This window comes from Platichthys flesus, chromosome 15, assembly GCF_949316205.1.
Source record: "Platichthys flesus chromosome 15, fPlaFle2.1, whole genome shotgun sequence".
Classification (NCBI taxonomy): domain Eukaryota; kingdom Metazoa; phylum Chordata; class Actinopteri; order Pleuronectiformes; family Pleuronectidae; genus Platichthys; species Platichthys flesus.
The window spans coordinates 19,177,609-19,205,601 of record NC_084959.1 but is presented as its reverse complement, the minus strand read 5'-3'; the positions used below and the strand labels follow the sequence as shown (position 1 = coordinate 19,205,601).

At 46.5% G+C, this 27,993-nt stretch overlaps 1 protein-coding gene across 1 annotated transcript in view; it reads right to left on the bottom strand.

Annotated features, from left to right (window-relative positions):
- auts2a (activator of transcription and developmental regulator AUTS2 a) overlaps positions 1-23,855 on the bottom strand; it is a 30,798-nt gene extending 6,943 nt beyond the window's left edge. The window contains exons 1-5 of the mRNA XM_062406724.1: positions 23,811-23,855; positions 5,454-6,018; positions 3,837-4,132; positions 2,199-2,437; positions 1,161-1,205 (exon numbers count right to left, since the gene is read on the bottom strand). Coding sequence (XP_062262708.1) covers positions 1,161-1,205; positions 2,199-2,437; positions 3,837-3,933 — 381 coding nt within the window. The 5' untranslated portion in view covers positions 3,934-4,132; positions 5,454-6,018; positions 23,811-23,855. The remainder of the gene's footprint in view (positions 1-1,160; positions 1,206-2,198; positions 2,438-3,836; positions 4,133-5,453; positions 6,019-23,810) is intronic.
- Between the last annotated feature and the right edge of the window lie 4,138 nt (positions 23,856-27,993).

The following is a 27,993-nucleotide window of genomic DNA, read 5'->3' as shown; positions in this document are numbered from 1 at the left end:
TGGTTCAGTCTGACAGTGAATTCCATGCAACAGCTCCATTAGGAGGAGGAAATGCAACAACAATCAAGTTCTAATGACGGATGAGCAACATTCAATCAGACTTTTCTAATGGGTTAGAGTTATAAATGATTGCCTACATGTTTCACAACTGCGGTTAATAAAATATTTCCAGTTCATTCCCAGTGGATTTAACTAAGGGAAACCATCCTTTGATATGAAAACTAGAATGTTGTAATAGAAGCAAAATGCATGTAAACCAAACAAGAGCTCAAGGCTTCCATAATTTCATCCAGAGGAAAAGCAGAAATGTAAAAAACTCCTCTGTGTAATTGATCCCGTCTGTCATGTTAACCTTAGTGGGAATAGAGAATGTTTTTCATTTCTAACTTGCAAGTCTTTATTCATGGATGCTGCAGTAAAATTATATAAAGCCAGGAGGAGTTGTAAGAATCTCTGGAGGCCGTGGTGGAAGGTTTAAAATACAACTTTCCCTGAGCTTCATGTTTAAGACATCACTATGTTCATAGAGAGGGAAAAGCTTCAGGGTATTTGCTGCTGCCATAATAAGAGTGAGGGAATACAGAGAATCACAAATGAAGTGCTTAAAAACAAACTAGCAGCGCTGTGTAACATCTGTGTGACCCAGGGTTGAGATGCATATACATTTATCTCAGCTCTGAAGGACAGTTTGAGGAAAAAGCTTTCTTATGCAGAAACACACAGCAGGTGGGTGGAAGCTTCAAACATGGTAGGAGAGTGGGGACCGATGGAAGTCGCCTTTAGTAAATAATAATGAGGCAGCCACTGCTGTTTGCAGACGAATGTAAATGAAGAGTAGTAAGCAGGACAAAGATGTAGTATTCCTCTGGCAATAACGCAGTCTGCTCTGTTAAGCAGCCAGAGTCCCCGTCTGTACTAATTTCTATGCACAATCATTTCATCGTTAGATGCATGCACAATAAATCTTGTGCTACAAGGCCTAAGAAAACAGCAAAGTTTCATTAATCACAACATTTGCTGAGGCTGAGGCTGCGGGGGGGAAATGATGCCGCTCGGATGCTAACAGTGTCTATTAAGATGCAGAACAACAGTTTCATGGAATCTAACACACATACACACACAGCAACAGACATGTCTGCAGACGGGCAGAGAAAACTCACGCTGTGTCTGTAGAAGGGGTCCACTTTCGTTGGGTATTTGTCAAACTGTAGGAGAAATTAAACAAACGTGTAGAGAAGACATGAAAACCTCCACATGTTTACTGTCACAGGGTTGTACAGGGTCATTTCAGGCCAACACATACGACATCACTCACTGTGTTTTATATCTTAGAACATGCTTACAGATTCAGATTATGATTAAAGGTCCACAATCTCCGAGATCAAAGTTCAAACACTTCCTAAGCCAGACCGTTTTCATCCTCCTCTTTCCGTGATCATCTCAAGACCTTGTAAACTAGCGTGGGCTCTGTGTCTCATTTGGTCTCGTTTTAGTGCAGCACAGGCTCAGAGTGAATATTTCCCCAGTCAAGACTAAATACTGCAGCCATAAAGAGGCTTTTTATGGCCTCATTAGCTGTCAGAGGCCCTCGCCATGCTGCCTTTGAGGTATCATCAGAGCCAAGCAGCCAGGCAGTGTGTGTGTGTGTCAGTGCGTGTGTGTGTTTGTGTGAGCCTTAGGACCAGCCACCCATTGCCTGTGGTCTCCCCAACAAACAGCAGGGCTCTTAACACAAGGTATTTGCCAGTAATAAAAACCCCAAATCGGCCCAAATGATGTCATTAAATTCAGAATGAATTAAGTGTATTATGTTCTGAAAGCTGGCTCTGAAGTTAACATGCTTTGGGCGATTTATTGCCAATTTAGAAAATAACTGCGTTCGAATCTCGAGACGATGCCAGAGAAAACACAAGAAAGGCTTTCTGGGAGAATAAAGGCATCATTGTGGTGTGGACGGACACACATGGTCATCATTGAGAGGCCGCCACAGAAACTCACAGTGTGCTGCTCACACACATGTCAAACTGTGTGAAATCTTCACTCTCCCTCCCACAGAGAGAAAACACATTCAGGGCCATGCCCGCCAACTCCTCTACATGTTTAAGTCATTATCAGAAGAAACTCTTTGGTTGTGGTAATGTTTATATGAAGTCACCCTCCCCTCCGTCCCAATACAGTAGTGTTCTACTTATCCTCACATTTCTGGTAGGGGTACGCACCATAGGCGGTGCTGGGGTGGGCATGATGGCGTGGGGGAAGGGCGTGAAGGTGTGCTGGTGGGTGTGTTGGTGGGTGTGTTGGTGCTGATGCTGGTGCTGATGCTGGTGCTGGTGGAACTCGGTGCGCAGGTAGGGGGGAGGGCCCAGCGAGGCGCCGCGGTCGGAGTTTTGAGAGGCCAGGAAACGGGTGTTGAGCTCCTGGCGCAGAAGTTCTTGCTCTGAAGTAGAAATAAGAGGATAGGATTAGAACCAGATTTGTTAATGAGGGGTTCACACATTTTTACATAACAGACTCTGTATATGCACTCAGTGACCTCAGAACCAATTATGTAAGGTTTCATCCCAGGGACCTCAATGTGGTTAGAATTGTGTTGCTGTGGATTGTTTTTCTATTGGATCTTTGTTTAGGATGAATGTAAAAGTTTGTCTCATAGGGCTTAACAAAGTGCGAAATCCTCTGTCCTTAACCCGCAACAAGAGGCAGGAGAAACTACCAAAAAAAACTTTTAACAGGGGAAAACTAGAGAGAATCACATGTGAGGGATCCCAGGACGGACAGAGTGCAATAGATGCCACGTGAGAACATCATCAAAAATACTATACTTACAACATTGATTAGAAGAAACTGTTTTTAGCTCAATGCTTAAAATATGTACACATAAGAAACGGTCTGATAGAGATGAGGGAGAAGTAATGATAAATATATAAAAAAGGAGAGACAAGCAGTAAATGAGTGTGATTATTAGCATGTCATTTTAAATCTCAACGCGGCTCGACATGATTAAAACTGACTGACTGCTGGAACTGTCAAATGTTGTGATTTGATACACTTCAGCCCCTCTGAGAGAACGACATCTGTTGTTCTAATAACCTCTGCGCAGCCTGTGGAGCAAGAATGGATTTCACGTAATCGCTGGCTTTTCTTCTAAATTCAACAGAGCCAGGCTTGAGAGATTATGTCTCCTCCAGTGTAACCTTATCCTTCCTATTCCACAGTGACTCACTACAATATTTTCTGCATTTCATTTTCAGCTTTATTGGTCTGGGAGTGTTGTCGGAATTTTCTCTTCATAAAAATTTCATTAGTATCTTTTGAAAAAAATCCAGCTCGCTCTGCTCCGTATTGACCAAATTGATTTCTCACCCATGAATCCCATTCGAGGTTCAAATAGAATTTCTTGGAATGGCGACCCCTCCTCCTCCCACACTGACCCTGACATTTAGCGTAGCAGCACTTCATGGAAATGTGCACGGGGTCTGGAATCACTTTTAATATTTGGCCTGACTTGCTGCTGGATATTACTGGTGTGTGAGAATCGATCAATCAGAGCATGGCAGACTGAACTTGAACTGTCCACACCACTATTAACACACCAAACGCCAGGCACATGCAGATCATTGTGGACTCTCTAAATAATGACCACAGTAACATTCTGTCTGTCCATCTGTCTCCTCCTCTCAAACGCTTTATAATCAAATGCTGCCTGTGTCTCGACTGTCCCCAGCAACAGTCCTATTGCAGGGACAGACTAAATAAAGTGTCAGTCAATGTACAGTCCTCTACTACACCACTTGGGGGCGCTGTGGAGACATTTGCTGGCAGCCTGTGGTGGTTACCTGAATAGGCACTCCCAGCTGCAGGATGTCCAGGTGCTGGCAGGGTGCTCGAAGTCAATGGTGGTGGTGGAGGTAAGGCTGCTGGAGGAGCGAACATATTGGGGTGGTGTGGGTGTGGCAAGGACTGCAAGGCAGGGGGGAAGCCGTGGGGGGTACTCTGGTTGGCAGCCAAGGGCAGGGGAAAGGTAGAGGCTGCTGCTGCTGCCGCCGCGGGAGGGGGCGGGTGGTGGGGGAGGTGAAAGGAGGGACCAGGCGGCCCGTGGGGCTTGGAGCCTGGGGTGCTGCTTCTGCTGCTGCTGTAAAGAGAGTGTGAAAAGAAACGGGAGAGATTGGGAGAAGGAAGCCATGTTAAGTGAGGCGTGATATGTCAAAATTAACACTTGTTCCTCCACACCCCCTAATCTCCATCTGCTCCGACGTTCAATACCCCGCGCAGTGTTTTCACACCTCGACTGTCACCTCGCTTGTGCTTCACAGAATTCAGGACAAACATGATTTGTGAAAACACCACATTCGTAGCACCCTCAGATGCAAATAAAACACCACTGGCAAGCACAACAGAACGAGCATCTGTCTTTGAACAGCTTCTGTTAAGGCACTTCCTCCAGAGCCAGGTAGCGAGCATGTGCATCGGAAATGGGAATCGAGGGAGAGAGGGCGTGTATGCATGTGTAAGCAAACAGCCTTTTGTAGTGTGTGTGTGGGTTTTCCCTCCCTAGGGGCAGCCACAGAGCCTGCGTCTCCACAGCTCTCCGTACTAAGCCTGAAAGCTCATTTGCAGGGCTCGCTCTTTGCTGTGGGCCCCGGCACCCGCGATTACTCTCAGCGGGTGCCAGGGCCTGTTGGGGCTCTGCCAGACTGGCAGCGCTGGCACAGAGAGTGGGAGGCAAAGCCAAGTCCTGAGAGCCTGTGAAGAGCTGTTGTTGGGACTGAGTGGGTTCTGAAGGAGCCAGGTTGGAGTCCTGGAGTCTTTAATTAATGAAGCAACTCATAGGTCTCAATGCTTTTCCACAGATATAGAACACAACAGATTAAAATTGGCCTTGAACTAGCTCTGGTTATTTTAATTTTTTTAATCAAATGAAAAATGTAGTTGTTGTGAATGTACTTGAATGCACCAAGAGGAGTTCTGCTACAAATTGACAAAATGACCATCTCTCTGAAGAACGGAACTCTATGTAGTCAAATGAACACGGCTATGAGCCCATTTTCCTCCTGTTTTGCACAAATAAAACATGTGTATGAGTGTGCTACTGATTCAAGGTTATACTAAACTATTGCAAATGATTCCAGTATAACCGATAGGGGCTGGAAACTGCACTGACGACAATGTGGGTGGCTAATAAATCAGTGGCACTCAGGGAGCAGTGTGGCCCTTTTATTTCACTGTTATTAAACAGTGCTACTGTTTGGCTCAGGGACTTCCAGCTCTGCCTGATAGCAATTTACATGGTAATGGGCACCGTGCGGAAATCCAGCTCGAGAGATATTCTAGTGTGTATGAATGTGGATGTTTTGTCTATACTGCATCGCCATGTATAATGAACCAAGACAATTGTTAGTGATGAACAGATAATTATCCCAGAACTGTGTGAGCCTGTGGGATTTTTGTCTTACCTGTGACCGTTGAGGTTAAGGCCGTTGTAGACAGACAGGGGCCGGGAGTGGCAGCGGGACGGGGGCCGGTGGGGCCCTGCCTGACTGGGATGCTGTTGGTGAGGGTGGTGGGTTGGGAGGGCAGGTGATGGAGGATGTGGGTGAAGGCTGGGCGTTGGTGATGGCCGGGGGTGAGACAGCAGTTCAGGCTGATGCTGGGGCCGGGGAGGGGGGGGCAGCGAGGGCTCTTGGCCCTGGGCGAGAGGCAGGGCTGCGGGCGTCTGAGGCCTGGGAAGAGCCTCTGAACGTGGGGGCGGGTGGGCTGCGGCTGGTGCCTGGGTTGGGCTTTTCGCCTGGCTCCAGTTGGGGGACTGGGGCAGGGGGATGGATGGCTGGGGCTGAGTCAGGGGGATGACTTGGGGGGGCAAAGGCTGATTTGGGGTGCTGGCTGCAGGGGCTTGTGGGTCCCTGCAGTTCTCCTGGCTCCGCTCTTGACTGCGCTCTAGGCCTGACACCTTGAGAAGGCCTGGGCCGTTAGGCTCCTGGCTGCCATTGGTGGAGAGCACATCAACGCCAAAATCTGGCACTGTGTAAAAAAAAGAGAACAACAGTGTCAACAAAAACAGAATCTCCAGTAACAATTCTTAGTTTTCAAACTCAATGTTAAAATGAACACAAAGATAAACACATTTTACACTTGACACCAGTCAGGATCATGGCTTTCTATAGACATTCATACATCAGAGGCTCAGCTCTACAGCTGTGAATAAGCACAATGTCCACCGGGATCAGTAAATAAACAGCAGATGAAATCCGCTTCAACACAGATGATGAATGTGAGCTAGCGGCCTGTTGTGGACTCTTGTCTTTCTCTCTACCTTCTCCTCTGCAAACTGGCACAAACACATTATTTTCTTACTCTTCCTTCTCACAATGACAAAGTGTGCTTGGGTTTGCCGAGTTGCTGGCAAGAGCATCAGTCCCTTCCTGAGCCTTTAGCACCATCCCCGGGGAGAAACTGAAATGTGTTTTTCTTGTTCTGTCTAAATCAGTTTGTATCGTAACCAAGGAACATTCTCAAGGTTAAGTGTGTTCTTCTTTGGATGACAGAACCTTCACTTTATACACAAATTCAGCATTGTGATGACTGCCACCCATCAGACTATGCATTTACTGTGAACATTTGATGCTCACCACTAGTGTTTCTATTCCTCATGCTAACTAGCTTCAGATTGATGAATGTTAGCACATATTACAGGACTCATTAAGTCCCTTTTGCATGTAGCGTGAAGGACGGCTGCAGAATTAGCTTGCTGTCTGATAAGGTGAGTATTAATTTTATGACCTTTGAATAATTACCAAATAAGAAATGACCTGCCATTAGAAGCCCTTGGTGGACTCCATTATGTCCAAAGTGTAAATTAACTAAAAGAATGAAAAACGGCTGCTGTATAATGTTGAAGTCACACAGAACAATAGCTAATAGGCCCGCCTGCTCCAGAGGCAGAGAGGCTCATGGGGGATGACAGTGCATACATAGACTCTAATTAACTCTCCCATTGGCCGCAGGGGGTTCAGGGGCAAAAGCGAGGGATCCTCCTACCCTCAGCCAAGCCGGCTAAACCCTTCTCCTGCCAAAGAGGTGTAGATGGGGCCTAGTTCCCGTGGGCTTAGACAGACACCTGCTCTGCAGAGCGGCAGCCTGTCACACTGACTTCCATCTCACTGACACACGCACTCCCTCTAGACCAACTCCTGTGAGAGCAGGCTGAACTAAGGGCTCAAGGACAACCTCCGCCCATTAGCATTAAAATGCTAAGTGAGGTATTAGCGGCCACAGGTGCATGTCATATTGTACATAAGGGGTCAGAGGAGGCAATTCCTGATGCAAGATCACAATCAATATCAACAATCATCAGCTATTGACTTCTGCTCTTTGTGGGTGAGCTCACTGGGACATGTGCCAGCCCGTCAGGAGAGGAAAAAAGATTCACTTTACCAGGTTGAAGGGTTTTTGTAACCGTCTCTTTTCTGCCTTTGGCCAAGAACAGTGATGAAAAGTATCATGCAAATACGCAGCGGCCTTCAGAGTTAACTAACCCTTACATAAAAACTATAAACTCGTCTCTGGCCGCCAGCACACGAGACAGGTCCCTGTCAAGCTCTCACGTGCATCAATGAACAAGAAAGCCCAGCAGCCCTCAAATCCATCTGACTCCTCCATGTCAGTCTTCTCCACTTACAAATGCTATTACCGGTCAAGAGAGACTGCTGCTGGCAAACAACTTCACCGCAGCAGACAGGAGAGAAGAAATCCCAATTCTCTAGTCTTCCGCTGCACCTCTCTGAGGTCCACGGCTTGTTTTGAGAACGTGCTAACGCGCTAAAAAGAAAGTGCCTATTCTGGTCATAATGAAGACTCCAGGGCCAGGCGGAGCGGGGAAGAAGAGAAGAGGAGTATACACCAGTTTCCCTCCCGTGAGGGTTCATTTGTCAGTCTTCTTCATCCCTGGAAACAAATAAGCGCAATTCCCTCTTGGTTTGCTTAAAATGTGGAGCCCTGCTGTTTCAGGAGCATTGTGTGGCTTCTAACTAGCACACACTGCTTGGTGAAGCGTTACAGAGGAGAATGAGGCCTGTGGGTGTGTGGGTAAGCTGAGGCAAAAGCGAGAGGCCAGATTTCAGAGGTAAATGGGTTATGGGAGGGTTTTTTGAGGGTCAGCCGTGTGTGTGTGTGTGTGTGTGTGTGTGTGTGTGTGTGTGTTGTGTATGCTGGAAAGCCAATTATTAAGGCTGGTTGTCAGGGGACCCAGTGGAGGCTTAGGGGGATCACTCATTATCCCATGGTGAGCCATCTCCTACAGTTCACAGTGTAGTAGCTGCACACTCCACACTCATGGTTATAGCTACACTTCAGCATGTAATCATTAGATAGAGTCCAACTCTGACCTGACTGAATATGATGAAATCTCGAACATACATTTTTTATTAAAAACAACAATAAAACATCAGTTAAGAAACAGGTCAGTTGGGTCACTGGAGAGACCCATGTTGAGATCTTTGAAACAATCATTTCTACTGCGCTCTGCTGAGAAAGTGACAGGAGACGTGTGTCATTAGGTTTAATATGGTGCTTGGTCATTACTGCAGCACGTTGGGGGATCAATTTTGCATATTGTGTTTCATTACCATCGCTAGATACGACCTGGGCAATATAAATGATTAACAAGTGAGCAACAACACAATCTTTAAAAAGCACAACTGGCAGCTCAGCACCTGTCCTTTTCAAAATACATTAGTGCCCTAGTCCAGCCAAACTATTTAGCTAATCTCTCTATTTTTCCTCCTCCGTCATGTGAGTGGGTGGTTACGACTACATCTGTGCTTGGAGACAAATTGCTATTGGGTCAACAGGCCTCTCTGACATCCTGGGCTTCTGTCCCTTGCTGTCAACCCTTCTGTCCTGTCCTCCTCAAAATAGCACCTCAACACATTCTAAACCCTCACACTCATTTATGGGATTTCATCCAGGCGGGGGTCACATAGCTCCAATCACACAAAACCAACAAGCTAACACATAGCAGCAGCCATGAGACTGACTGAGTTATGGCCACGGTGTGTACTTCACAGTTATGTTCTGAGCAGAAGTGAAATGCAGGGAGGGTTGAACCTGTCCTACTGATTACGGTTCTGAAGAGATGAGGCTGCAAAAAGCCAACGTACAGATCCTTTAGTTCCTGTTAATTCACCCATGTTTCTCGCTGACTGTCTGCGTGGATGGCAAAAGCGTCATGTATGCAGTACGGTAGCGTGAGCAAGCGGTATATAGTGCCGCAAATAGCGCTGCACAGACCAAGGTAGAGATATCTTCTGTATGTGAGAAGTATTTTTGGTTCATTATGAAACTGTGGTGTAAATAACTAGAATGTGGCGGGCCGCCACCGGTGAGATAATTAATGTGAAACACTGCCTGCCTCATTTTGGAAAGAAGCAATACAACAGGTGGGATTCCAAACTGACTCAAAAGCAAAAGGTCAACAATAATACATGGATACCGATAATCATTACTGGACGGTGGCCAACTTAAGGTGATGTCCACAAATCTCTTTATAGCAACACACCCACTCCTGTGACCTTTGCCTGAAGACAAAACAGTACCAAAGTAGGTAAGAGATAATTCCTACATCGACAGTCATTAACATCTCTATTTACAGCAACCAGACGAACCCGAGCAGGTTCAGAGTCACTGGAATGGAGGCTGTGAGGCTGCGACAGCTGTGTAACTGTTGAGAGCTTCTAGGAAACAGGTGCTAATGGTGAGGGAGGTAGGGAGCAAGGGAGGGGCAGGTCTGGAGGGAGGGCAGTCTGCCTGTGTACTTGGGGGCACGCGATGACGCAATGACCAGCAACCTGTGGGTGCTGATTGCAGGTCTGTCCTGTGCCAGTGTCATGCAGCAGTAAGACCCACGACTACCTTCATCCAGATGTTTAGCAGGTGTATTTTTTAACCATGTTCACCATTTTATTTTAGCACGATTGCTTGCTCACATTTGTTAACTAGCACGGAACACAAAGTACAGCTGAGGACGACCATTCCTTTTGCAGCTATTTGGTCATAAAGAACTGGCCCAAAAAATGTACCTGATGATGAAACGTGATCTTTAACAGTTATTGCAATTCATCTTGCGTGGGAACATAATTGTAACAGATGTCATGATAATTCATCAAATGTCAGCACATAGTACTGCTGAAAGAAGTCATTCATATTCATCCTATGGGTAACGTTGATATCTGTATCGGATTTACTGGTAATCCATCTAATGGTGGTGATGACATATTACTATACTCACCGGGGGAAACTGGGGCTAGCAGGTAAGCATGCTAAAGTCAATAGAAGTAGAAGTGACGACAATAGAGGCAAAACAAGTTATTCTCCGCTGCTGGAGACAGCTCTTAGTGGAATTAATGCTGAATGTCTCCACTACACATCTATTATTGCTAACAATGCTTGTAGCTTAAGCAACATATAGCTCCTTTTAAAATACTTAGTGTGCTGAACAAGGACTTGTTTCCCTCATTGGAATTTCTATTTCTATCATTGGTTGACTCAGTAAACATTAATAACAATCAGAGTCTCTCTTGTGGACTGTGCATTCAGTAAAATGACAGGTCCCCCGTTGTGGAGAATGTTTTAAGGGATATTTTTGCCTAGGGTGTCAGCCTGGAAACCATTTAGTCCCTGAAAAAACGATAAATAAATAAAGATAAACACTTCATACTCTTCATATTTAGTTTGACAACAAAATTAGAGTATCTAATTGAATAGCAAGTGATGGCAGTGGTCTGACCTCACGAGTGGTTTAAGCACCATGTGTACCCCAAAGAGCTCTTTGGAGAGGGACCGGGCTGTTTATTTATTCTTAATGAAGACTGCAGTCACATTAATGATGCACATCTTTTAAAAGATATCCTTTCCACACAGAGGAGAACAATAAACAGGAGACTGCTAGTTTCTGTCAGCTTCCTCTCTGTGGTATCATCAGTTTTGCATGTTCTTGAAAGCCACAGTTTGAACTCTGAGACCTATCAAGCCGATGTGCAGGAGCATCTGTCCTTTTTCTCTCCATGTTTTTCTGCAATTTTATTGGGTACAGATATACATTATAATGCAGTCCAGAACAACAGCCCTCCAGTGAATAAAATGTGTGTGAAACCTACAATGTTCTCACACTCAGGAGAGTCTGTCTTCCTCAGTGAAATACCCTGGGGTTCATATTAGTGGATGACATCTGGGCTTAACTCCCATGTCTGCAGGACTGGATGGTTTTCAGATCCCTAATGTTCGAATACAAGTGCCCACAGTGGTTACAGTCCATGATGCCTAAGTCTGCAAATTAACCAAGGGATTCATTTCTTCATCTGCAGACACACAACCCCACAATCTCCATCTTTTCCTGCTCTACTAAATGTACAGGGTCTTCAAATGTTTAAAAATGTAACATCGAATTGAAAAGCTAGGACTTTTGTATTAGCTCAGAAACCTTCCAGGGAGATTTCGCCCTGATCTCATAGCCAAAGCCTCCAGAGAATCTCCAGTCCATTAGCTCGTCATCACTCCCTTCTTCAGCTCTGGAGAATTTAACAGCATTAGCTGCTCTCAGATCAGTAACACTGTGATACCCTTTTACGTCTCTGGAGTGTCGGAGCACCTCGCAGCAATGAGTTCACAGCATACAGGCATGCATGTTGGACGTGCCCCAGATGGGAGCTCAAGGCTCAGGGGGCCTGACAATGATTGACGCCTCCCTGCTGGTCTCCGTCATGTCAGCAACTCTCGAAAGCTACAGCCAGGGGGGGTGTTGGGTTACACAGCCTGGACATCCTACTGTGTGGAGGGTCTTGGACTGGAGCTGTTTTATTAGTGCTAGACTCCCAGGGGTGGCTGGGGAAGGGGAGTGGGAAGCTAAACACAATTAAAGGAGGGGGTTCCGGTGAGCAGGCCAACTATTCTGGCTGTGAGAGCATGACATGTGTAGTCTTTCAGTGAGAATACCACAGTGTGCTGATATCACCTCACAGTAACACAAACCGCAGCTTTAACAAGCACTGATTGAGCAAGAGGCCAAAAGCAGGCGGGCGGCAGGGGGAGAGTTGTTAAGCCGCCTCTCTTAACATCTATATTTCATGCCTGTCTCCTTTGGTTTATGAATTTTGCAATACAACTTGTAAATCCAAAGTTAGTGCGTATGTAAATATAGTGTGTGTGTGTGTGTGTGTGTGTGCAGTGATGTCATGCTCCACGGTGTGTGCAGCTCTCAACGCACACACAGCCCACATACAGCCCTGACTCCTATTATACGATAGACTATCTGTGGCTGTGATCTTCTGTGAAATGGTAGCAATCTTGGGTAATTGGGCTGAGTGAGCCACTGGATGTTCTGAGCTCTATTGACGGATGCAAGGCCATGAAGTGTGGCTGCCGGGCCACAGAGTACAAGCACTTACACATGTTTACAGTATGAGTGCAAGAGAGAAACGAAGGACAATCAAGAGTGACAGAATAGAGCACAAAGGGAAAGAAACTGGCTCTGTCCTGTCTGTCCTACCTTTCTTAGTATCCATTCGTGCTTCTTTAATTCTCTGTCTGTTAGGCCAAGGTCTTCCGTCTTCTCTCTCTCATGTCATAACGAAGCCATTTACTATCAGAGAGCAGCAGCCACAACACTCTTCCACCTACAGTAGCTCTGATTACAGGTGCTCCTGTGTTTGCTCTTAACTGCTTCTGCATCTCACTCCTACTCCTCCCTTCTCACTCCACCAGCATGTGGAAAATCTGCTGCCTCGCTGCTTAGACAGCTCCTAAGGCCTCAACTTTTGGACTGCCCCCCCCCCCCCCTCTCGCCGCACCCCGAAAACACCATCACCATCTTCATGTGCACATGAGGATGTAGCAGTGGGGCCAGTGGTAGCAGAGAGTCTCATTTCCAGCTCTCCTTTAGAGAACAAATCTTTATATATCCCTGAGGGTGTGAGGTCAGGCTGGAGGGTCTGTAACGGGAGAAGAGCTGGTTCAGGGACTTGACGACAGGCATGCTGGCACAGGTGACCGCGAGAAGGGCTTGGTAGAAAGCCGGCTAAAGGGCAGACTTTCACAGCTCAGGGCCTTTGCAGGGCAGCCCTCAGGGGGACACTTGTTGCCCGGGCTGACAGATCCTCTGCAGGTTTGGCTGTCATGCCAAGGCTCACTGAGGCTTTGAAATAACAGCAGCGTGTAACGAGCAGCCGTCCAGTCCATAGCATTGGTCAGCACACACCGCCACAATGGTGTAAAACTAAACTCAGAGACAAGGCAGCTGTGGAACGAGCCTAACCGTTTGACCTCAAACATGTCACATTTACATAAGCCAGCTGATGTGACTCCTCAAAGGCCTTGATATCTCTACTAGTGATGAGTGAGAGATGGTCGGTGGCCAATGTAGATGTGTTGTGTTCATGTGGTTCCCTGGAGAGCAGTGCACAGTGACAGGGCTTCTGAGAGGCCCAGAGCTTTGTACATCTCACCGTCCCTCCTCCTCACTCAGCCATGAACCTTCTCTGCCAGTTCAGCCTCGCAGCAGTGAGCATGTGTGCATAACCATCGATTTAGACAATAATTTAAGAACTGGGGTGAGAACACTATGCCACCTGAGTCATTACAGTGTTATACATAAGCCATTTTCAGCTATGGGATTAACAACACAGCAGGAGGATTCCCGCTCAGGTGCGTTCACAGCAACACAGAAGTTTAGGGAGCGTTCAGGTGAGGGCAGGGGCCACATCAGGAGGCAGGATATATGTAGGGGGCTGGCAGGAGAAACTCTAGAGAATGTCATAATCTGCAGTACAGTCTATGTCTGAAAGCAGTTTTTATCACTATGCTGTGATAACTACAGTTACAGTTTATCACTCTGGCCTACGAACGAAGTGTTATCAGCAGATCATGGGACTTTTTACACACACGTAAAACATAAAGGTGGCTTTCAATAGTTCCCTTGTGAAAAACAAAAGTTACGTTTAAATGTTGTGTTTGTCAAATAACAGGTGTGTATCTTCTGTCATAGTATTTCTGTCATCATGAAACATTTACAACACCCGCGGCTGACAGATCCTTTCCAAAACAGCGTCTGAAGACTGTAAACTACACTAAAGTGACAAATTACAGGTGGGGAAGAGTTCAGGTCAGAGCAAAGATAAAAACGCCTAAAGACAGCAGCAACAGCATAGAAAAAAGAGTGTCAGCTAAACTCAAGCCTTTCAAACAACACTGACTGGCACTGCAGCATGTGTTTCTTGTCAGTCACTGTGGCAGCTTAGGGAAACAATAGACAATCGCCTCTTGAACCAACAGAGTACAAACGCAGACATGCTTAAATCTCAATTACAGTCACATGCTCATAAGAAATCCACACACGCTCATAAACACCTTCAACTTTCTGTCTGACTCACACACACACACACACACACACACACACACACACACACACACACACACAAACACATACACATACACATACACATACACATACACATACACACACATATACACAACTCTACCAGTCAACAGGTCCAATGCCACCCTGGTTGAGATCAGTACTGCAGCTCTATGTCTGCTGGTTGGATCTGCTCTGTGTTGGCCTGTTCTCCATGAAGCCCTTTCAGTCTGTGAGTAAAGCCAAGTGGACTGTACCAAGCCAGCCCATGGGGGGTTACAGTTCATTGTACAGTTGGCTCCTCTGATGTAATGGACAGCCTCGGCTCTCTCCCTCTTTCAAGACTCTCCAACTGCATCAAGGGGTGTTGACACTCTGCTCATCCATTGTGTCAAGTGTAAAAAGCTCTCTTTCATTCTCTGTTGTTCTTTCTCTTTCCTTTTCCCCTCCCTCTATTCAGCTAGGAGGCTCGATAGCAGAGTAACTGGCTTGCAGCAATAAGGAGAGTGACAGCTTGGGCAGACACACTGACACCACTGTGATTTCATCAGGGAGATAGACTTGGAGGGCTGGAAAGAGAAATCGGTCCCCAGAGAGTCATCAGTCTGGGCCTCTTTCACTCTTATTCAAATGGGGCCAACTGGTTTTACACACATCCACACTGCACATTCCTACTGCTCGCAAAGATCAGATTAAATGCAGCCTGTGCCGCGTGTTAAAACTCATTCCACAGGGGTTTCAACTTAAATGCATAGATCAAATGTCTGAAAAGCTGGAAAAGTGTCAATTTTCATGTAGCCGTTTCTAGTTGAAGTCTTCGTCGGCATTACAGAAGCTGCCTGTGTGTCTACATGCATGCAAGCGATTCAAGTGCTGTCTCATTATGCCCTTGCTCAGGTTTCACTGCAGTTGGATTAGCGGAACACCCGAGGCAGAGTCAAAGCCGTTAATGGCCATCTCTCCTCTCCTGTCCACTCGGACTATCCCTCCTTCCCTCTGGCCAGGAAATGCTGTGTGGTCTGCTGATGAGGTGGTGAACCCACCCGTCGCTCACAACAGGGGAAGCTGGGAGGTGTAACCAGGCCCAGGTTCTTCCTCTCTTCTGGCTTCCCCTCTTTCTCACATCAACATGCTTTTCAAAATAACACCACAAATTAGCTGAGGGCTGCTGGCAAACTTCATAGTGGTGAGCTATGGCTGGGGGACTGTGATACTTGGCAAGGGAGGGTTAGAGTCGGGGAGGCTGTTTGGTATTTAAGCTGTTTATTTGAACTACACTCTCATCCAAACAGTCAGCTGCACCTCTGCTCCCTCGTCAAGCTTCAGAGCTTAAGCTAGGATTGTGGTGTTAGTGGGGAGAGTACAACTTGATACCCCCTTTCTGGCAGCGGCTGCCCTGAGCTTGGGTTACTTTATGGGAACAATGCGGCCTCTGTCCATGGCCTCCTACTATGTGAAGACATGGGCTCAGACAGGCTCGCTAGTGTCAGGCATGGCCAGGGGATTCATACATCACAACACCACACTGCACACAGACTGAGCGCAGGGTTTAGGGGGAAAGCTTCCAAACACAGCTTCCCAGCTTTGCCTGTAAACGGCCCAGCAGAGCCCCTGTCTCAGCGCTCTAAGAGCTAAACCAGACATGCAGCCCGTACCGGTGCAATGGCCCGTTTGCTCTTGGCTTGAAGGGCCTGAAAAAGTAATCCCTTCTGGGATTTTGGTTTTTGTACAACCGTATTTACAGTAAAACCTGACACATGGAGTAAAGAGGGAATGTTGGAACCCCGAAATCAAATAGCGCCCCCCTGGAGCAGCTTAATCTGCAACAGATGGGGACAGTCTGATGGACGTTGATGGGTTTGGGCAGGCCTCTAAGAACAGTGGCCAAAAGCCAGAGATGATGAACCACACGATGGTGATAAAATGGAACACTGTGCAGCTCATTACACTCTGTTTATATCAAGTGCACATGCTTTAAAAGTTGCCTTTCGAGAATACCCACACACACATGCACACCACCAAGCACAAATTAACCATGTCCTCTCCACCCACTCAGACACAGTGGGTATTGAGATGACACCAAACACAAGGTGGCGATATTGTCCTAAAAGTGACATGGCCCCATCTCAATTTCCTAACATTGCCTTTACCTGACGTTATGCAGTCAGTAGCCTGTGGAATTATAATGAAATGCAGTTGGAGACAATGGGAGCCAGGGAGTGTGTGTGTAAAGCAGAAACACATGCAAGGGATCTATGGACCGCTGCTAACAAACCAGGATCCTGCTCTGTAGTCCTCTCTAATCTGCCCTGCGGCTCATCAGGGCTTTATTTCTGCTCTGCATATTTATGAGAATCAGAGAGGGTGAGAAAGGAAAATAAGATAACCTCCTCTCTTGTGGGAGAAATTAAAGCCTTTCTTTCATCAATCCTGATCAGAGTCCTCTTGCTCTCTCACAGGCTTTTGTGCCTCTTACAAGGCTGTATATACACTTTCACTTCCACAGAAATGACCCTACTCTGGTCCTGGGAAACAGAAGAAAATCCTAAACATTTTCCATCTTCTTTTTAGAAAAAAAAAAATCCCAAAGCTGCAAGACGGCAGTAGACCGCATTGGAGCTCAAAGTCTGACTTTAGGCGTCTATTTCCTGGATTCCTGAAGTGACAGTTGAGGATTAAAGAGATTAAAGCAATGGTCATTTATTTGATGCAAGAAAAAAGCTTGAACACAATGTCAACACCCTGTGGTGTCTGAGGAATCCATCCTAAGCGGTTCACACTATTTTACTATGGGTGCCCCCCTGGCATTGTTTTATCTGACTAACTCTCCATGAATACATAATTCAAAAGGGTGGTTCCATTAGCTGTGTGTTGTTATCCATCCTTTTCATCAGCAGGATGTTTTTTTAAGTAAGTGAGACCAAATCAGACTTCAGCAACACGACACTGTTGGAGTGAACAGTATCATCTTATCCATGCTGTTAATCCCATCTTCTTTTTAATACACGTGTCTGCAAAGCTGCGTGTCTGTTACAGAGCCCTCAGGTCATTCACCAGAATCAGAATCTATTTGATGGAATAACATCATGATGCGGCTGCTACTTTAAACCTTGATTAAGAGAGGCAGTGGGGGGAAAGTGGCTGAAGGGAGAGGAGCTAGAGAGGAGCACAAACTGCCAGACACGTGGTAGATGACGATAGAAGGGCCAGATCATTCCAGATCAGCACTCTTGCTGTTATGAATGCACACATGCGCTCACACACACACACATACACTCACACCTCGAAGCCACCACCAGGCCTCATTAGCGCTGTATCCTCTCTGTCCATCTTTGGCAAAGTCACCTCTGCTGCAGGGACCAAAGACAGACACAGGCATAATTGGCCCGAACACAACTAACAGTGCACTGGGAATAGCTGGGTCTTGATAAGTGGTTGTGTGTGTGTGTATGTGTTTCTGTGTCTGTGTGTGTGTGTGTGTGTGAGAGAGAGAGAGAGAGAGAGAGAGAGAGAGAGAGAGAGAGAGAGAGAGAGAGAGAGAGAGAGAGAGAGAGAGAGAGAGAGAGTTACTTTGACCCTGTTAATGGTGCACAGTTGGCAGGAGAGTGGCTGATGTCACATTGGATCAGTGAATGCTGATGATGATGATGGGGGGAGGACTTCTCCTGGTAACACCACATCAGTGCTTTCAACACCTCCATCCATCACCACTATCCTGTGGCATATCCGCCGTCAAAAAACATCACAGACAGCAACAAAACAAAATCTTACTATAAAAAAGGAAATCCACTCTGAAGGATAGTTCACGTAAGGGAACGGCAGCTTTCGCCTAAACCCTTCATTTAAAAATAGATTTAAGAGTTGTGAAAAGTGAAGTAACCACGACCACCGCCATCAGAACAGCTAATCGGTTAAGCACTTCAGCTTCACCTAGACCAACACAAAAATGCCTCAGAGCATTAACAGACATGTACAGTTGCTCCCCACTCAGCCCTGACTGGCTGCTAAAGCACCACATATCTGAGTGTGGCAGACACAGAGGGGCCAGCAGGAAAACAAAGGCCTCTCACTTTGATCTCTGGACTGCAGCCCATTTAAATGTTTGTGTTTGAGATGTAGACCTTTAATTTTGGCCTGATGGGTTCCAGGCTCTTTGGGTTTAGCGTGGTATGTCGGATATAGGAGTGTTTACACAGTCTCCCTCCAGCTCTCCTGGTGCTGAAATAAGTGCATTAAGATGGATGGATTTACTTAGTCTTTAACCTTGGGATTTGGGGAACAAACTCTGAATGACCTCTTTGTGTTGCCGGAGGGGATGGAGGGAGGCCGCCCCACTCTGCTGCTGTGTGTGTGTTTCCTCAGCACCAACAGACCCCTTCACAACATCCTTAAACTGATCCTCAATCAACAAGCTTCAACCCAGGAGACAACAACTACCCATGGTCTCACATACGGTATTTTATATTTCCAAATTGAGTTACCAGCCAGAAAATCTGAATACGTTGTGACTTTAGCAGGTCAGATTTAAGGAAAACACAATAATGATACTGATAATGTTGGGATGCAGTTAATGCACCATTTTGTAACAAACCCATCTCAGTTTTCAATATCTTTTATGCTGACTGATTGCATAGAGTTTACCAACATTAAATACACAATAAGACTCACTAGGAGAGCAATCCCTTCAACTGAGATCAGAACTAATGAGCTCTGATCAACAAAAATATTGACATCGTGATTTTGTGAAATACAGTAGCCATATTTGTCCGTCTGTCAGATAGACAAGGTAATGTGAAATGTAGACATGGGGTCTGGGCTATTGTTTGCAAGAGCGAGGCAGTAAATCAGCCAGCGCTCCCCTTGATTTGTTAACCTTTGTTTGGCTGTGTCAGCACAAGAGGCATGGCTGGAGCGGCCCCTTTCATGCTCATGAAATACAGCCTCTCCCTCTGTGGTGGTTGCAAGCATGAAGAGGAAGGGGGGGCTTCCCTCTGTGCAGTACAGGATATTGAGCTTCCTTTACCCTGTAGAGATACATTAAATGCTCCTTGTGGGGGATAAATAACCAATAGAAGCAAAGAGCACTCAGGGAAACGCTTGGAATCTGCCTCAGTGATGCATCATTCAGAGTTAAGTCCTCCAGATCCCTGTCTTATTTCTCAAAACATTCACATTTATTAAATATCAAAAGAGCGGTATGATTCGTATTAAGCTTGCGGCTCAGCCAAAACAATAACAATGCTTTGTTCCAGCAGTTATGTCTGGAGGGAGGGTGCAGCAGCCTCTCTGTGACCTCACAGCCCTGGGGAGGACAAAAAAGGAGAGCGTCCTGGACTGCAGCCGTTCCTCAGGACGCACAAAAGGCCAATGGTAGTCAGGTCATCTTTCCACTGCGCATCAGGTCAAGTTTCATGGGCAGCCCTGATTTCTTGACATACCAACCCACACAGACGGCAGAGGTCAGCGTGAGGGCAGAGCAGGGAGCCCGGGGCAGTAAACCAACACTGGTGCTGTGAAAGGCCAACCTTCTCTTTCCAGTCCACTGAATGAGTTAAGGAGCTGCCTGGGTGATTTGTGGCGTGAATGTTGCCCCCTATATCATTTGAGATTACAGCAGGTGGCGACCCACAGCCTGCAAGTGCACACAGCTCCAACGGCCAGTCCTCCTCTCAGGAAGCCCAGAGAGAACGAGACAGAGAGAGAAAGTTCTCAGCTCCCTCCCACACAGTGAAATGCTCACAGGCAATTTTGCTGCCGGCAGAGCTCTCTATGACAATCCAGGGAGCTCTTCAGCTCTGATATCTGCCACAAAAGTTCACCTCCGCTTTTCCCTTTTCCACAATTTTTTAAACAATGTCATCAGCGCCGCAAATTACACCTCTCACATCGCATAGTGTTCTCCCTCCCTCGGTGACAGACGCACTCAAGCCCGACACACTTCACCGGCGGCGCTCTTCACGCTGGCGTCAGCCCCGGGTCCCGCTGTAGCACCGCTTCATTTTCACATTAACTCCAGTAAAGCATGGTGAAATCAGCGTTGTGCTGAGGGGGGGAAACTGAGAATCACTACACTGTGCACTTCAATTCACCCCCACACTGAACCCGCTCTCACATCGCAGACACAGCTGCTAGTGTCTCACCGGGGACTGGCTGCTATAATACATTTACCAGATGAACTCTCATGTGCATTTTCCCTGACTCCCTTGAATAGAAATGAGGATATTTCTAATAATGACCACAGTTTAAATATGACTTATGATAATGTATAAACGGGTAAAAGGTAATTCAAGTCTGTGTAAAGTCTGTGTATGAAATTAAGTTTCAGTATCACAGAAAAAAACATAGTACGGTTGAGGACACAGACAAAACGCATTTGCCTTTTAACTCGCTTCAGCAGTTTGCTCTGCACCCGGGTTTGATTGACGGCTTTCACATCAGCCCTAATGAACCGATCCAAGCAGCAAAACAGACCTGAGTTTGTTTTAATTTAACCAAACAGGTTAAGTCTGAAATCACAGCGTGCACTAACAACTCTATTAAAAACAACCTATCAATAGGGGCAGGGGGGTTCAGTAATTTTAAAGTGAAATGCAGAGGCAAGAAAAATCCCACTCAGTTCATGTTTGTCAGCACACACATATCAAATTATGAGCGCACAAGACAACAGATGTGAAAGATCAGAGTATTAAAATGAGATTGTCTGTGAATCCCAGTTGTCTCCGGTGAAAGTTTCTTAAAGTACCGGATGTAAAACGGTCACTGCAGAGGCCGATCCTCAGCTCCCTAAAAGCATCCGCTCCATTTTAAATAGATTCCATCTACAGGGCACACACCGGACTCAGCAGTTCACTGATGAGAACATTTTTACGTCTACTCTTGATAAATGGCACTGCAGAGCTTTTTAAATGTCATCCGGCGTTATCTTAATCTTGCTGCTGATGCTCGGCTCGACAAACAATGCACGCTGAGCCTCATCTGCGCCGCGCAGGGGACTTAGGTATGTGAGTCTCCAGGACAGTCGTCATGACAATATCGTGAAGGATTGGATTGTATCTGGGCGACAAGATATTACTGGCCTTGGGCACAGCTTTAATCATTTGATAGATCTGCCTGCAGGGCTCTGTGATGACACACTGCGCTGGTTTGTCATTACAGATATCTGTATCAACCCAGCACTTCACTGGACTCCCCAGACAACAGTCCCAGCATTAATAAGGCTCGGTTCCTGATTCCCACCTACAGCGCATTGAAAGCAGCTGAGAGTTCAGCGAAGTTGTGAATTTCACTGGCGGCCAACGGACTGGGCCACGTCTTTTCCAATGGTTCCCGCCTTCCTGCAGCGCAAATGAATTGGGATAGGTGGCTGACACCTGCAGGCACATCAGCAACCACGGTAATTGGAGCGCACATTTAATGAGTCCAAGTTAATGAAATCCATTCCTGAGCAAACTGAGCCCAGAGTGAGCAGGACTGAGGGAAGGAAACAGGGAGGGAAACAGAAAGGGAAAGCAGGAGAGATAGTGATAGTGACTCTGAGCTCAAAACTCTCAGGCTTTGAGGGAGAATGAAAAAAAAACATTAATACAGTAATTATTGAGCAGGTGAGAAAGCAACAGATTAAAGGATGAGGGACCAGCACCAAGTCTTCAAAGAGATCTGACGTTGCCCTGGGCTGATTTCTGGTCCTGCTGCACTGAGAACAGCCGACAGCCGGTCATTAGCTCCGCTGCTAGTCAGCTGCTGAATTGCAATTTACTCCTCATATATTCAGTGCATCTTACCTTTGTTCCAATCAGTCCCAATATGATCAGCAGAGCTGGCACCATGCTTTGAATAATACACACTTTCGCAGAGGCATCGGAGCACTGGGTAAATATTTTCTGATACTATGAATCTTGTGAAGCCTGGTGTATTCACCACAGACAATGTCTTCAGCATATGATGTGTGAAATGTTTACATCTTCCCCTGACCTGTTTCCCAATCGTAAGTGAAGCTGGGTTCTTTAAGACGACTGTAGATTTTTACAATTGCAAACTAATGACTTGTGTGCAGCATCAAGAATAAGGTTTCCAGCTTTGCTTTGAATTTGTTAGAAGCCTAAAGCCAAAGAATAATTTGTATGTGGACCAACAGGAAGGTGCACAAACCGTCACACAAATAGAGACTTTTTGCACCTGCCCTTGGGCAAATATTGACATTCATACGAGCTTGTTCCGCTGTTTTTGTTGGAGCTGTAGCCCGTCCAGAGGTTTGGTTGCATTACAGCTCTGGTAATCCCCTCCAACAAAAACCCACCTGACTCTTTAATCTCAACACCACCCTCCATAAAAAATACCAGTGGTCCTTGCTCTCCCTGCACCTGGATTCTTTAACTCGCCTATAAGCAATAGCAGCCACGATTTATCATTAGCATATGGCAGGCGAAGGGGAGGGGACAGAGATGGTAAAAGGGAAGAAAAGAGGGGATATTTAAATAGAAATCGGGGGGCCAAGAGAGTGGACTATCATGCAGCAGAGAGAAAGCGTATTTTGTGTACTGTTTCCCCAGTCGGTCCCTTTCATAGAGGGGGAGAGAGGGCGGCCTTGTGTTGATTTAGGCCACACAAAGGGGGCCTTAATCCTTTCAAGGGATCCAAATAAGTCCACAGAGGAGCACGTTCAAAAGGAAACCTTCCTGTCAAGCGCGGCCATTGAGCCTTCCCAATGGACGCCACAAATCAAGCCCTGGAGGGAATCAAAGGCCAGAATGTGGGAAATGTGTTTGGAGGTCCGCACGGAGAGCCGAGGGGAGGTTCAGGGACCTGTCATCAGCAGTCGGCCTTGTTTCTGCCACAGTCCCGGAGGGGTCATAACCCTCATCTCCGAGCCTACAGGCCCTGCATACTAACCCCCCCCCCCCCCCCATTACGGAGGAATGTCCATTCACACGGGGCACCTCCATTATCCCTCAGCCAGAGAAAATGGGGCTGCTTTTAACAGCAAATTAGTGACTTAATAATGAGGTCACATGTGGTGTTGGCACACACAGACCGTAAGCAGATGCCTGTCCTGTCCGCACTTCATTCCTCTACAGCATCAGTGCATCCTCCTCCTCTGGCTGCAGCGCATTACAGCACATGTCTTACAAACGCCACATTGTTTCCAAACAATTACATGGCTCATACATGTAGAAGCCCGCACTGAGCATGTTTCTATGATTCCATCTGATGACTGCTGACACAAAGACATTTTTCTGTTTTATGAGTAGATGTGGAAAAACAGCAGAGCAATGTTCCATATGTGTGCGCTTGGAATGAATATGTGGAGGTGATGCTTCACAATAAGTGAACTTGGACGATGCACAGCAATTTGAATCACACTGTCATCACTGCAGCACAGTAAATGGTGAATATAAAATAATATCTGTACCTTTAACTGCGGCTGTGCTGAAAAATTTCTCGGAGCCGGCATTGGAGACCTGGAAGAGAGGAAAATGGAATGAGCAAAAATATCCCAGAATTTGCAACAGCTGAATATAATCCAATTTCCCTCCAAAATGTCCACACGGAGCCATAGATCACATTTCTAGGGACATCACAGACTGCCGACAGAGCAGGCATTACTGGGTTAAGGTAAATTATTATTATGCCTTAATCACCAAGCTGTCACTGTTAAGTAAATACCTGAACTCTGCCCGATAAGGTTTATTAGATGTGATTATCTCTGACATTGTGTTTCTTTAACAGAGGGTCTCTGTTTTTTACTAAGACAAGATCATATTTAATCTCCTTTAGGACCAGGACATATCCACTGTTTGTATCCTGTCACATCGACATTATGTCTACAATTATTCGGGGGCACCTAAGCATCATCAACAAAACCAACACTGGGCACGAAGACTCAAGCAAAAACAAGTGTCTCCTAATATTCAGGCCACTTGATGGCACTGTTGCTCCGTGACAAATCAGTCCCATCCTTTCTCCTGGAGCACGGACCGCAGCACCGTGTTAGAAATAAAACCTGAATCTGACAAATAATAAAGAAACATACGCGGGTGAAAATAATAGAAAAATGTCCAAAACAAACTTTACTTCACTCACCAAATGTAGCAGAATTATAATGAAGTACAAGTTGCTGAGACAGGACAACACCCGTAAAGCTGGGAGAGAGCCAGATGCAGGTTTCTCTGAATAAAAATGAATTTCTGATAAGTAGCTTTGTGGATTCACTGGTCTCGGATTTCCATAATTTTAAATTGTGGACCGCATATGACGTGAAGGCATTATGCTTTCACACGTTTTCTTGTGATTTATAGAAGCTTAATGACAGGGATATTACAAATCTGCGTGCACTGACAGCCTGGTTATCTGCACGCTCGTGTTTGTATATAGTCGCCTGCCTGTTATTTGGGCTGCAGGAGAAAGAAATGAGAACAGGAGAATGCAGTTAAACAGCTAGTCTACACCAGGGCTGATTTATTGGTGAACTATTTGAATTGATCGGGTATCAACACGGCGCTGACAGGATGTAAACAATGAAAGCAGCAGAATAAATGACAGCAGGACAGGTGGTCCAGTGGTTTCTGTTCTAAAAATCCCATTTAGAGCGTTGTGCCACACACATACACACGAGCACACGCAAGCACACTGTTAAATACATGTTAGATTATAGGACGGATCGGAACCAGCGCGCATACCTCAGATTGTGGCACGGTTAGCGAGAAGGCAAATAAGTCAGGATATTACTTTCTCGGTCTGGTAAATGTGGCCTCGTTTCACATTCTGCTTTTCAAATCATGTAATCCACATAAGAGGCGGCGAAGTCAACTCCTTATAAATCGAGGACAGCCATGCGGAGAGACGAGAAGCCTTTCCAAGAAAAAAAAAAAATCCAAAGCCGCTCACAAAGCTACTGCGCCTTCTGGACAAAGGGAACCATGTGTCTGGCCACGGAGAGCTTCTGTGACCGCAGCAAGGCGACGGGAGCCAAACCCCCTGGTGCACCTTCCTCTCCTTGTTCGGAACACAGTGTTGTTTTGACACGTATATATTCTCCTGTCGGAAATATCCGTGAGTGGAAACCAGCAGGATCCGGGAGGGTGTGCTTGTGTCGGTGCGCAGAGAGAGCGCTGCGTCCGACGGAGGGAAACAAATCCACCAAAGCGCACGGCCAGTCTCTCCAGTGGAGACAGGGGCAGTGAGCGGAGATTCACGAGGTAAGAGCCCGCTGTGAGTTCAGCTGCAGAGCCAGTGTGCCGTTCTCTCTGAGACGGATCCCGGTCGTTGGCACTCGAGAGCCTCTCCCCATCCGCTCCTGGGCAGCAGACAAGCTCCCATTCATCCAGCGACTGACTGACTGAGCGCTGCCGCTGCTGCCTCCACGCCTGGGTCCTCCCACTTCCTGATTTACAGGCGGACTTGGATTCAACCTCGGTCGCTCCTCCACGAGACAAACACTCGCGCTTTCGGCCCCCTGAAAAGCTCTGAGGTCACAGGTGCGCACATCGGCGCGCTAACCTTTTGCGTAAAAGGCGCGCAAGAGGGAAGAGAGCAGCGCACCAGAGCAGGATAAGGAGCCACGGAGAAAGAGAGAGAGGGAGAGGGAGAGGAGGGAGGGGAGAGCTGAGGCAGAAAGATATTCTTTCTTTCACTCTGTACTGAGTGAGGTGATGTCAGCCGCTAATGAATTTCCCAGTAGGGTGCCGCTACCGTGTAGGGAGGAAAAACAAAACGCTCCTTTATAAACAGCATGCACCCCCTCCCGTCTTCCTGTTGGATCAACTCCCACTGCACTGGCCTGAAGGGAGGTCAGCTGGTCATATAAAAAGCACTTACAGTCATTCAGCCTTCAGTGCCAGCTGGGAGCTCTCCATGGCCCACCCTGACGGACCAAAAACTTAAGGAGCTTCCGGCCCCGCACCACAGACATAAATCACAACGACCAAGCATATTATTATGTGATAACTTTTCCAAGAACAACAATGATTTTCCCTCATGACACGTTACATGTCTGCCCCAACAACACAAGAGCCCTACTGAAACTGTCAGATTTCAGCTTCTTGCTCCAAAGGGCAACCTTCCAGTGTTTGGGGCCAAAGTGAGAGGATCACACAGATTTATTAAGGCGGGACACTATCCTGTTAAGATTCACACTGCGGGCCTGAATGTACTGTTTACCTGAGAGGCAACAGCACTTATCATTCCCTGCTTGTGTCCATCATCTTAAGGGATTTATCCACTGGTCCAACTACCCACTAACACCTTCGAACATTTGGCTTTTTTCTGCAATGGGAATATTGCAACTGACTTTGCAGCAGACACACGTTTTAATCTGCACTGGCTCTCTTCCACAGTGATGGAAATGAGAAATTTGGGTAAACCGGCTATTTTGGCAAGATTGGGATGAGAGAGCATCTCAAATTTTGATGCATTTGTGACATCGAACATAGATAAGACTGAAAACAGAGAAACAAACTCCTGTCAATGGTAAAGGAGTCAATTGCCTTTGTTAGATGGGTTCAGCCATGTTTAAAAAACAAAAATGAACCCACTATTTTTGGTGTAACAGACGTATAGAGCTGGACATTGCTGGAAAATCCTCCTAAAGCTGCAAACCCTTGCTTTCTATAGCTTGTCTAATGAGCATTAACCCAGTGGCTGGGAGGTCAATAGATCTACAATGGAGGCACATTGCAAAGTATTTCCTTGCCAGCTCAGCCCAAGCAACCACGGAGCAGAAAACAGACTTAGCTCATAGCTGCGATGCTAATCCGTCCCTCGGTAACGAAGGGACTGAGGCTCAGTTGGCTGCCTGGGACCGGCCATGCAGACATGGAGTCATGGAAAATGGGATCTGCTGCTAAGAGTGGCAAATCAAATCCTCGCCCATGAGAGTTGACACAAGAGCTCTTTCCCCAAACTGCAGTGAGAAGTTCACTTTTAACATTAAAAACATTATTGTCCATATGCGTTGAAAGGCTGTCCATAGATGCACTGATGGCATACAGAACTAAGAATGTGAAGTACCATCAGGGGGTGGGAAGGATTGGCCTCTGATGGCTGGTTGAAGTCCAGCCACTTGGTTGAGCTGCAGAGGATAAAGGCTGTGGTCACAAAGGGCCTGGGAGAAAGAGCAGCCTACAGGACCATGTGCTCATCAGGTTACAGGCTCCTGCTCTGCATCCATACATGTTTCACAGATGTATGCATTGTGCACCGAACTTCTTCATCTAATGGAATAATTAACCTCTGCCCTACCGTTGCTCATTTGCTGTGGGAAAACATCTCTCATAACAACTGTGAAATGATTTATCTTTACAATGCCACAGAACAGAGTAATGCAGAAACAGTACATCTTGTCTTAAATAAGTTGCAAATGTACTAACTGTGGTTACTAATTAGATCACAAGGAGTCTTATGTTTGAAGTGGTGATTGTGATGAAACATCAAGAGCAAATCCTGGTTTGGCTTCAAACGCATGACATGGCGGGCTCCAAGATATGTATTTATACGACTCCCACCGTCAGAAAATGGCTACCAGTCCTTTCCACGGGCCTGTGCAGCTGCAGCAGCACTGAGCGAGTCGCTGCTCTCTCTCTTTTAAATGGCCATTA